Source organism: Cherax quadricarinatus, chromosome 31, assembly GCF_038502225.1.
Source record: "Cherax quadricarinatus isolate ZL_2023a chromosome 31, ASM3850222v1, whole genome shotgun sequence".
In the NCBI taxonomy this organism is placed as follows: domain Eukaryota; kingdom Metazoa; phylum Arthropoda; class Malacostraca; order Decapoda; family Parastacidae; genus Cherax; species Cherax quadricarinatus.
Window position 1 is genome coordinate 27,147,485 of NC_091322.1, and position 12,249 is coordinate 27,159,733.

Here is a 12,249-nt window from a genome sequence, read left to right on the forward strand (position 1 = left end):
CGTCGTAAGATGGAGGGAGGGTGTTAAAAAAGAGGATACCAAGAAGACATCCGGTGACCCCTGACAATAGCAGGAAACACCTCAGAAGGAAATGCCGAGCTGACGGTGGCTTGGTTGTGGTTCCTCTGCCTCGGGTGATCCACCACCATGATTCATAAGAACATAAGATGGGCCTTGTCAAAACCAAACCCACTAAAAAATATTCGCCCAACCCACCCAAGGAATAAGCTTTTGATAACCCTAATAATGCAAATCCACTCAAATCCAGCCACCTCTCAAATCCACTACCACGATCCACCTATGCTCAGGCTACACCAAACATTCACACATCCACCAGACACTTTTACCAAGATGCACTCCCAAACGCTTAAACTAAAACACATGCACAGTTACACGATAAGACACATCAAGGGAGCTTCTGAACTCCTCACTAGTATCATGAACCAGATCTTCACTGTCATGGGCCAGACATTCACTGTCATGGACAAGATCTTGCAGTACTGCAGTTACCAACAGCAAACGTAATGCACTCTGGCTATTGCTATTTGAAAGTGAGAGATAAAACAGAGCTGGAGAGTCTTAAGAGGGGAAAAGCTCTACTTGGCTCTATCAGAGTTTGCGATAAAAAGAGAAAGATATGTTTCTATCAGTGAGGCACAGATAGACAGAAAGTCGAGTGCTACATGTGACGGCAAGTGACAGGCTGAAATTCTCAGTGTTCTCAGGGTTAATACTCACACTCATCTCTTGTTTGCGGGGGATTGAGACTCAGCTCCTGACCCCCACTTGCAAGACTACTTTAACCAGCATAAGGACGTAAGATTAGTTTAAGGGATCTTAATCTTTCTTTGCACCTTTTCTTTATCTCTTGGACCTTGTCATGCTGACTCTTGAAGCTGCGTTGTATTGAGTCCACGGACGGTATCTGGAAAACAACTGTCACCCACAGTTCAAGGACGGTATCTGGGAGACAACTGTCACCCACAGTTCAAGGACGGTATCTGGGAGACAACTGTCACCCACAGTTCAAGGACGGTATCTGGAAGACAACTGTCACCCACAGTTCAAGGACGGTATCTGGAAGACAACTGTCACCCACAGTTCAAGGACGGTATCTGGAAGACAACTGTCACCCACAGTTCAAGGACGGTATCTGGAAGACAACTGTCACCCACAGTTCAAGGAGGGTATCTGGAAGACAACTGTCACCCACAGTTCAAGGACGGTATCTGGGAGACAACTGTCACCCACAGTTCAAGGACGGTATCTGGAAGACAACTGTCACCCACAGTTCAAGGACGGTATCTGGGAGACAACTGTCACCCACAGTTCAAGGACGGTATCTGGAAGACAACTGTCACCCACAGTTCAAGGACGGTATCTGGAAGACAACTGTCACCCACAGTTCAAGGACGGTATCTGGAAGACAACTGTCACCCACAGTTCAAGGACGGTATCTGGAAGACAACTGTCACCCACAGTTCAAGGACGGTATCTGGAAGACAACTGTCACCCACAGTTCAAGTCCGGTATCTGGGAGACAACTGTCACCCACAGTTCAAGGACGGTATCTGGAAGACAACTGTCACCCACAGTTCAAGGACGGTATCTGGGAGACAACTGTCACCCACAGTTCAAGGACGGTATCTGGAAGACAACTGTCACCCACAGTTCAAGGACGGTATCTGGAAGACAACTGTCACCTACAGTTCAAGGACGGTATCTGGAAGACAACTGTCACCCACAGTTCAAGGACAATGTCTGGAAGACAATAGTCAAACAGCACCGTCCTTGGAATCCTACCACCACCAACGTGAAGAGGCGACCTAACGTCAGAAGAAATGGAAGGAAGGAAAGAAGGAAGGAAAGAAGGAAGGGAACAGGGCAGAAGAAAGGGTAAACACATCAACATTGATATTCGTTATATTAAGTGTATAAAGTACAGACAAGTAAATGAGCGAGACGAGTGCAACATAAGCATCTTCATTCTGAAACGTTTCGCCTACATAGTAGGCTTCTTCAAGGCTGATGAAGTGACTACATCTTTACCTCTCCACTGCCTCTGCTGTCTCTTGATTTAGTCACCTCTGTATTCGACTGAAGAATCCTCCTGTATAGGCGAAACGTTTCAGAAATAAAGCTAACTGTTGCACATGTGTTTTACTCAACATTACTAGTAATAAAATCAAGGAGAAGCGCTAAACTCAAGGTTCAAGCAACGCCTGAACACTGAGCTCAGGTGCTGAATAGGGAGAGGTGTAAATCAGTCCTGATCTAAGAAAGAGGCAGGTAGTTACAATTCCTTAGATCAAGGCACTCTACATCCCTTCCCCCCCTTTGAAAAGGCTACAGATAACAAAAATCCACGATGTTACTTACCAGGTAGAAGTGTCGATGATTCCTGGCGTCCCGTCTCTGGAGAACAGTTTACATGGCCTGAGAGCATCGATGGTGTATGGCGTAGTCTCTCTGGGAAAGAGGGTGCGTGCTCTGAAGGTGCGCAGGGCCTTTTTTTCTGACTTACGGGGACTTCCCTCCGTCAGGCATGCTTCCCTGCCTTTCCCCGTCGGTCCCGTCACCATCCTGGTACAATATGACCAAGACCGTGAGCTCTTTCTGCGTTCTCTTAGAGCCAGTCCTGGTGTTCTGAAGGCAGAGTTGTGACTCTCAAAGAGAGAGGACTCACTCTGGAGGCGCAAGTAGTTGCGCCAGTCCACGGGATCTTTCTGGCGGTGCATGGAGTCAGGTTCGTCCCAGGTGTCCCTATGACAACGCATATAGTCAGGTCCATCCACAGGATCCCTCATGGTGAGGTTATCATGACTCTGACTCCTAGACTCACTACTGATCTGTGACGTTTGATGAGGAGTCACTTTCTGGTCCCTTGTGGAGATCCTGACACCCTTGGAGAGAGATAGTGACTCTGACTTTCTCAACATTGCTGCTTCAGGTCTCGTGACTTTTCCATCACTTTTCACATTTCGTTTACTTTTTTCCACTTGTAACTCGGGGATTATGATTAAAGACTTGGGTCTCACACGACGTGGTAAATGCTTTCTCACTCGTGGTTCTAATCCCGCCGGCTGGAAGTTACATTTCGTTAACTGTGCTGCTAAGTTTGTGATTTTCGACTCGGAAGATGCACTCTCCAATCTTGCTAGACAAGAATCCCTTACAGCACTCTCACGCCTTTCCTGTATATTCCCATTCAAGGAAAATTTCCTAAGCTTCAAATCCGGTCTTCTCTTCGGCGGTTCAGGGTTTCCAGCTTTGAACCTAGACGCAGTATTATAAGTGGGTCTTGTATCGGCCAAGACGTATGGTGTGAAGTCTTCGTTCACCGTCTCGGAGAAGATACAAGATGCGACGGATTTACGTTTCTCGAAGTTCTTCGACAGCTTCTGTGGGCTAGCAGTGACTTGCTCGTGACTCCTATTGCACTTCTTCGGCGTCACGTTGGGCTCAGAATTCACCCTAGAGGATAATTTCCCGCTGACGGACAGAAAAGAGAAAGCTTCTGGGAAGATGGAAGACTGGAGGCTCCTCCTCTTCTCCTCTACAAGGCGAGACCAGCGTCTCGGAGTGGAGAATGTAGTGAAAGTGTCTGTACTACATAACGGCGAGGACATTGACGATGTCGAGGAGTTAGTAGACGATGAGGTAGGAGATGCACATAGTGACTTTGTAAAGTCATCCGGGGAAGATTTTGCACCAAAGAAACTCCATGATCGAAAAATCCGCCGCTTGTCCTTCATGTATTTCGAGTTTGATCTCATTACTGCGGCAGGTTCCTCGGGAGACGAAATTACATCACTTTGTCTCGCTCCTTCATTGGTGTCTCCTCTATTCCGAAAACACTCTCTCGCCTTATAAAGACAGTCCCTGTGAGAACAGTTTTCTTTGCTACTTCGAAGTAAAACATCCTTACGATCAGCAACCTCTTCTCCTTGCCTCAGTACTACTTCGGAGGTGATGTCAGCACTTCGGAGCCGGCCACGTTCAACTGTCACCACCTGCTGGTCGGCTGAAGTGACGTTGATGGTGACAGCTGCTGCTGCAGGTTCGGGTGGCTGACTTGCAGGATCATGTTGCGCAGGAGCGGACTCGAGTACGTCTGCGGCAGTATCCGGTAACCCACACTCGTGTAGTGCAGGTAGAGCATCCATTAACCCAGGAACAGACTCGCATATCCCTTTAACAGACTCGGGTACTCCCGAAAGAGGCTCAGGTAACCCAGACTCAGACTCAAGTAATCCAATAACCGACTCGGATAACTCGGCTAACGATTCTAGTATCCCTGTAAACGACTCTGGTAACCCGGTGAACGATTCGGTTAACTCGGTAAAGGAACCAGGTATCCCAGTAAATGAAGGAGGTCTCTTAGATACGTACTCGAGGGCCGCAGGTGGAGGAGAAGCCAGCTTCCATGGAGGTGTCCCTTGTGTCTCACAAGTACATCTGGGGCCTGGAAGAGGCGGTGGGACGTCCAGGACCCACTTGCTACCTGGAACCACTACCTCGTCACTCTTCATTTCCACTGTCGTAGTCAAAGTAGTTTGTTTTAATCCCTCTTTCTCTGTTTTATCACTGCATCCTCCTTCCCTTCTTTTGTGGCTATCATGCTCACTCTCCCAGGCTTCGAAAAATGAATCACTTTCAGATTTTGTTCTAATATCATTTCCAACTTCAGCTTCAACATTGTGTGTACAGTCAACAGCACACACTACTAGCGACTGATTCTCTTTTTCATCACTATAATCACATTTCACATTCCTAATTTCACTAGGTACTTCTCGAGGGTGAACTGTTCTTTCCCTGTCAATAGCATCATTATAATCGCCCAACATCGATTCATCATAAAATGTACTATGAAAAACATCTTCTCTAAAGTCAATAATGTTCAGGTTTTCCCAGTTACCTTCCTCATCGCACAATAGTTCCCCTGCTGGGTCCATACTCCGTTTTCTTTCGCTTTTCCATTCTCTATCATATTCCTCTATCGTAGGAGTGACTGAATGATCGCTATCTCCCTTGCCACGCTCGGGCTCGAATTTACTTTCAAGACCTTCTTCAAGCAAGTTGCCATCTGTTTTCATGGCTCCAGCTTCCCGTGTCTCGCTTTCTTCACTATCGTCATCAATAACCAAGCGCTCCTCGCTGCTCACATTATCATCGTTCTCTTCCCCACTATCTTCCTCTTCCTCTTCATAAACGATACTCACCTCTAATTGTTCTTCCACGCTATCATCATCATCCCCACAAGTATCACTCCCTGTCCAATTTTCTTGGGCAGTTCTGTAACTCTCCTCCTCTTCCTCTTCCCCCTCTTCGAAGTCATCTTCCACTTCCTCCGTCAGTTCTTCGGTATCAGAAACGGAAGACTCATGCATGTATTGGTTAGAGGAAAGATAGATGTTTTCTTTCTTCAGGTCATCAGGATACTGATGAAGGTGATCCTCAGAGTCCTTATGCTCCAAGTCCAGGTTCCCGGAGTCCTGGCACTCCAGGTCCTGGTGCCAGAAGTCCTCCGGCTCTTGCTGGTCCAGGTTTCTCATGTCCTGCTGATCCAGGTCTTTCGTCAGTTTTTCCTCATGACTGAATTCGTCGCTCATGACCTGCTGGTACAGGTCGTCCGTACCCTGCTGGTATTGATCTTCTGGATCCTGCTTGTTTATCAGGTGCAGGAGTTCCTGGTCGTTCAGGTCTGCTCGTTCCTGATGGTCCAGGTCCTCGGGTTCCTGCCACTGCAGGTACTCGGGTTCCTGCTGCTGCAGGTCCTTGGATTCCTGCTGCTGTAGGTACTCGGATTCCTGCTGCTGCAGGTACTTGGGTTCCCGCTGCTGCAGGTACTTCGGTTCCTGCTGCTGCAGGTTCTGAGATTCGTGCTGCTGCAGGTCCCCAGATTCCTGCTGCTGCAGGTCCCCAGATTCCTGCTGCTGCAAGTACGTGGGTCCCTGCTGGTCTGGGACCCACATGTCAGGCTGGTCCAGGTTCTCTGGCTGCTGTTGCTCCACGCGTCTTTCCATGTCCTGCTCCTGCTGATGTGATGCAGATTCTCGTTGCCCCAGATTCTCAGAAGGGAGGTGGCTGGCATTATCGTCAGGTTCCTGAAGGATCAAGTGCTGGGTATGGGTGCTGTCGTCGAAGAGACCGAGGGCCAGAAGGCAGGTCATGGCCAGCCTCACCTCCGTCACCGTCACCAGCCCTCTCTGGCGGTAGTGGTTCAACAACACCACCACCACGTGCCTCAATACTTCCTCCCTAACCATTGAAGGGTGACCGTATCATGGCTTCAAAGCTGTTCCGTTTTCGTCCTCAAATCTCGACATAGCAACGTTCCTACACACTGCAACGAGCAGTTTCTTCCGTTCTTCAATATCTCCACAAACTAACACTAAATCCGTCCTATTTACGTTCATATGTCAGTTCCATTGACTTACGAATTCACTGTAAATTCAAAATTTAATAAATAAATAAAAAAAATCACTTAACGCTGATCCACTAAAACTTTTTTTTCAAGCTTCCAATTACGTTTTTCAAAGTTTTAAACAACTAAAGTTTCCAATAAATTAGGTTCTCCAGGGAGTGGCTTCAGTGGTGAACAACTACGTACGTTCCACATTAACTGTTCAGTCTAAGTGTCTTGAGAGTCACAGGATGTGACACGATCAATCCACTTTTTTTTTCCTGTAAAGTGTCCTTCACTGCTGATTGCATCCTCGGGGCAAGACTGGTGATTCAGCATTAATCCTAAAATCATTAACACTGACAGTGAGTGGCAAGGAAGACATATTTATCACGTTATTAGAGATACACAAAACATAAAAGTAACACTTGACATTCGCCTAATTAAAAGTTAACTAGAAAGAAAAGCAAATGAAAACAAAATAACAACTGCAACGTCCACCTGAAGCCTCCACGTCAGGAGACTTGACGACGTAACCCACCACACGCTGGCTGACACCACACCCACCTGAAGCCTCCACGTCAGGAGACTTGACGACGTAACCCACCACACGCTGGCTGACATCACACGCTGGCTGACACCACACGCTGGCTGACACCACACCCACCTGAAGCCTCCACGTCAGGAGACTTGACGACGTAACCCACCACACGCTGGCTGACACCACACCCACCTGAAGCCTCCACGTCAGGAGACTTGACGACGTAACCCACCACACGCTGGCTGACACCACACCCACCTGAAGCCTCCCCGTCAGGAGACCTGACACAGTATGTTGTTGCTGCTGTTGTTACTGATTCTGCTTCTGTTGTTGCTGCTGCTGCTACTAATGCTGCTTCTGTTGTTGCTGCTGCTGTTACTAATGCTGCTTCTGTTGTTACTGCTGCTGTTACTAATGCTGCTTCTGTTGTTGCTGCTGCTGTTACTAATGCTGCTTCTGTTGTTGCTGCTGCTGTTACTGATGCTGCTTCTGCTGTTGCTGTTACTGATGCTGCTTCTGTTGCTGCTGCTGTTAATGATGCTCTTCTGTTGTTGTTGCTATTACTGCTGCTGTTACTGACGCTGCTTCTGTTATTGATGCTCTTCTGTTGTTGCTGCTGTTACTGACCCTGCTTCTGTTGCTGCTGCTATTACTGTTGCTGTTACTGATGCTGATTCTGTTGTTGCTGGTATTACTTCTACTAATGCTGCTATTGCTTCTGTTAATGCTGCTTTGTTATTGCTGTTATTGCTGTGCCTCATACTGCTGCTATTGCTACTGTTGCGCTTGCCACCGATTCTGCTCCTGTTTGCTGCTATTAAATTACTGTTGCTGATGGTATCGCCACTGTTGCTATTACTGTTGCTGCTGCTATTGCTGCTGTTACTACTACTTCTACTGTTGCTGCAACAATGACTTAGCAGGCGAGGCAAACAACCTTACACCCCCCCCAGCAGCAACACTGGCAGGATTCCATTGGTGTCAAGAAAAACAAACGTAGTGATATGAAACACAACATAAAATGAAGCCTACATGTCCCACAGCCCTAATTCCCACTATTTCCTGCCCCGGGCCCAAGGGCAGGTCAGGGGTCACGTAAGATCCCAGGGCCAGGTCAGAGACCCCCATCATGGTCTTCGGGATTCCCAAAGGATGCGTGCTAGAGATGGCCTACAAAATGACTCTTATAAAACGTTAGTTTTTCATTATTATTATAATCAAAAAGAAGTTTTTCAACGTTTTCCTACCGCATTTAGATTTTTTTCGATTCAATCAATGCAGACTGTTTGCAAAAGTCTTGTATTTACCCCAGCAAATAAGGATATTAAAAAACAGCCCCGACGGATCACACTATCACTACTCTTCCGTGACTCACACCTAGATAATACATGAGTTCTTAATCTAGAGATTATTATTATTATAATCAAGGGGGAAGCGCTAAACCCGGAGGATTATACAGCGCCTGGGGGGGGGGATGTGGAAGGCATTCAGGCTTAATTCGGGGAACTGGAGCACAGATCCAATTCCCTAAATCAAAAGCCCCTCACCAACATCAAGGAACCTTCCTTGAGGGGCTTAATCTAGAGAGAAGTTGATAGTTCTCAGCAGACAGCCTCAGTGTGAGCACTCTAGTACCTTCTTGTCTTTACCATCTACTGCCACCACCACCACCACCATTCCCACTACCACAACACTTTCAACCACCAGCCACACCACTACCTCTACCCTCACCATTACCATTCCCACCAACACCCCTACCTGAACAACACCCTCACCCCCACCCAACACCCCACCAACACCCCTACCAGAACAACACCCTCACCCCCACCCAACACCCCACCAACACCCCTACCTGAACAACACCTCACCCCCACCCAACACCTCACAAGGTCACAAAATATTGGATGTTTTCCTAATTACGTAATCAAAGTAATTACACCAGATTTCCTCCTCTTCTTCCCACTTATAAAACACAATAATGAAGGATCTCAAGTCATGACGCAACTTCACAAACCATATTTAAAAAATAAATAAAAATGTAATATATTTTTTGTGGTTATTATTGGATCTTAGAAAAATAATGTAAGTTGATAATGATCATTTGCTTAATGATATTATTATTATGATTTCGAAGTGTAAGATTTACACTTTATTCCAGGAAGTGTTAACTTTTATTACACTTAAGAGGGAGGGAGGAGAGTAGGGAAGGAGGGAGGAAGGAGCTAAGAGGGAGGATGGAGAGAGGAAAGAGGAAGGTAGGGAGGAGAGAGGGATGTAGTTAGGTAGGGAGGAAAGTAGAGAGGGAGCGATGGAATAGGGAGGGAGAGGAGAGAAGGAGAAGAGAGGAAGGTGGGAAGGAAAGGCAAGGAAGTGAGGAAAGGAGGGAGAAAGGAAGGAAGGGGAAGAGGGAGAAAGGAAGGAAGGAAGGGGAAGAGGGAAAATGAAAGGGAGGAAGGAGATTACATTAGAATACATGGAAAATGGAAAAGACAGACAGCAGAGGATTTGAAAGTCGTCAGCGAGGCTGTCTGCCGAGGACTGTTGTTATTTACGTTATATATATATATATATATATATATATATATATATATATATATATATATATATATATATATATATATATATATATATATATATATATATAGAGAGAGAGAGAGAGAGAGAGACAGATTCTTTCGACCAAAACTGGTAAAGGAACAAAGATACAGAATAAATCTTTACCCTGACAAAGTTCAAAGTTTCTTGAAGCTACATTGTGTGTGTGTGTGTGTGTGCGCGCGCGCGCATGTGTGTGTGTGTGTGTGTGTGTGTGTACTCACCTATTTGTGGTTGCAGGGGTCGAGTCCTAGCTCCTGGCCCCGCCTCTTCACCGGTTGCTACTGGGCCCTCTCTCTCCCCGCTCCATGAGCTTTATCAAACCTCGTCTTAAAACTGTGTATGGTTCCTGCCTCCACTACGTCATTTTCTAGGCTATTCCACTGCCTTACAACTCTATGACTGAAGAAATACTTCCTACTATCTCTCTGACTCATTTGTGTCTTCAACTTCCAATTGTGGCCTCTTGTTTCTGTGTCCCCTCCCTGGAACATCCTGTCTTTGTCCACCTTGTCTATTCCACGCAGTATTTTATATGTCGTTATCATGTCTCCCCTGACCCTCCTGTCCTCCAGTGTGATCAGGCCGATTTCCCTTAATCTTTCCTCATAGGACATTCCCCTTAGCTCTGGAACTAACCTTGTCGCAAACCTTTGTACTTTCTCTAGTTTCTTGACGTGCTTTATCAAGTGCGGGTTCCAAACAGGTGCTGCATACTCCAGTATGGGCCTGACATACACGGTGTACAGTGTCTTGAATGATTCCTTACTAAGGTATCGGAATGCTGTTCTCAGGTTTGCCAGGCGCCCATATGCTGCAGCAGTTATCTGATTGATGTGTGCTTCCGGAGACATGCTAGGTGTTATACTCACCCCCAGATCTTTCTCCTTGAGTGAGGTTTGCAGTCTTTGGCCACCTAGCCTATACTCTGTCTGTGGTCTTCTGTGCCCCTCCCCCATCTTCATGACTTTGCATTTGGCAGGATTAAATTCGAGAAGCCATTTGCTGGACCAGGTGTCCAGTCTGTCCAGGTCTCTTTGAAGTCCTGCCTGGTCCTCATCAGATTTAATTCTCCTCATTAACTTCACATCATCTGCAAACAGGGACACTTCTGAGTCTAACCCTTCCGTCATGTCGTTCACATATACCAAAAATAGCACTGGTCCTAGGACCGACCCCTGTGGGACCCCGCTCGTCACAGGTGCCCACTGTGATACATCATTACGTACCATGACTCGTTGTTGCCTCCCTGTCAGGTATTCTCTGATCCATTGCAGTGCCCTTCCTGTTATATGCGCCTGATGCTCTAGCTTCTGCACTAATCTCTTGTGAGGAACTGTGTCAAAGGCCTTCTTGCAGTCCAAGAAGATGCAATCAACCCACCCCTCTCTCTCTTTTCTTACTTCTGTTATTTTATCATAAAACTCCAGAAGGTTTGTGACACAGGATTTGCCTTCCGTGAATCCGTGCTGGTTGGCATTTATACTCCTGTTCCGTTCCAGGTGCTCCACCACTCTCCTCCTGATAATCTTCTCCATAATTTTGCATACTATACACGTCAATGACACAGGTCTATAGTTTAGTGCCTCTTTTCTGTCTCCTTTTTTAAAAATGGGAACTACATTTGCCGTCTTCCATACCTCAGGTAGTTGCCCAGTTTCCAGGTATGTGTTGAAGATTGTGGTAAGTGGCACGCACAACATATCTGCTCCCTCTCTAAGGACCCACGGGGAGATGTTGTCTGGTCCCATTGCCTTTGAGGTATCGATGTCCCTTAGCAGTTTCTTCACCTCCTCCTCATCTGTATGTATGTCGTCCAACACTTGTTGGTGTATTCCTTGCTGGTGTCCCCGTCTGGTCTGTCCCCACAGAGTCCTTCCTGTCTCTACTGTAAATACTTCCTTAAATCTCTTGTTTAGATCCTCACATACCTCTTGATCGTTTCTTGTGAGTTCTCCACCTTCTTTCCTCAGCCTTATCACCTGGTCCTTGACTGTTGTCTTCCTCCTAATGTGGCTATACAGCAGTTTCGGGTCAGATTTGACTTTCGATGCTATGTCGTTTTCATACTGTCGCTGGGCCTCCCTCCTTATCTGTGCATACTCGTCTCCTTGTTTTCCTGGGTCCTATGCCTCCTGTACCTTTTCCATTCTCTGTTGCACTTAGTTTTTGCCTCCCTACACCTTCGGGTAAACCAAGGACTCGTTTTGGTCTTCCTATTATTTCCGTTTCCCTTGGGAACAAAATTTTCCTCTGCCTCCTTGCACTTTGTTGCCACATATTCCATCATCTCGTTTACTGATTTTCCTACCATTTCTCTGTCCCACTGAACCTCCTGCAGGAAGTTTCTCATACCTGTGTAGTCCCCCCTTTTATAGTTTGGCCTGTCCCAAGGGGCCTCTCATAAGTGATGTCCTCAATGTCTGAACTGCGTGTGTGTGTGTGTGTGTGTGTGTGTGTGTGTGTGTGTGTGTGTGTGTGTGTGTGTGTGTGTGTGTGTGTGTGTGTGTGTGTGTGTCTGTCACACCTGCCAGCCAAGCTAGGAAGATCTAAGTTATCACAACCACGGGAAAAGAACCCGTGGAACAGGAGATAATCAGGTTTAATTCGTGGAAGGGGTGGCTACCTTCAACTCCTCGGATCAAGAATATTTTAGAGACGTCGAAGCAACTCAAACTCTCCCTCCCACTTCTTGAAGGAAGAAGGG

The 12,249-nt window shown here is 46.7% G+C and overlaps 1 protein-coding gene across 3 annotated transcripts in view; it reads right to left on the reverse strand.

Annotated features, from left to right (window-relative positions):
• Positions 1-12,249, reverse strand: part of RhoGEF3 (Rho guanine nucleotide exchange factor 3) — a 548,785-nt gene that overhangs the window by 384,071 nt on the left and 152,465 nt on the right. The window contains exon 2 of one of the 3 annotated variants that reach the window (XM_070090288.1): positions 2,380-6,750. The exons of the other annotated variants lie outside the window; for them this stretch is intronic. Coding sequence (XP_069946389.1) covers positions 2,380-6,269 — 3,890 coding nt within the window. The 5' untranslated portion in view covers positions 6,270-6,750. The remainder of the gene's footprint in view (positions 1-2,379; positions 6,751-12,249) is intronic. 3 annotated transcript variants of the gene reach the window in all.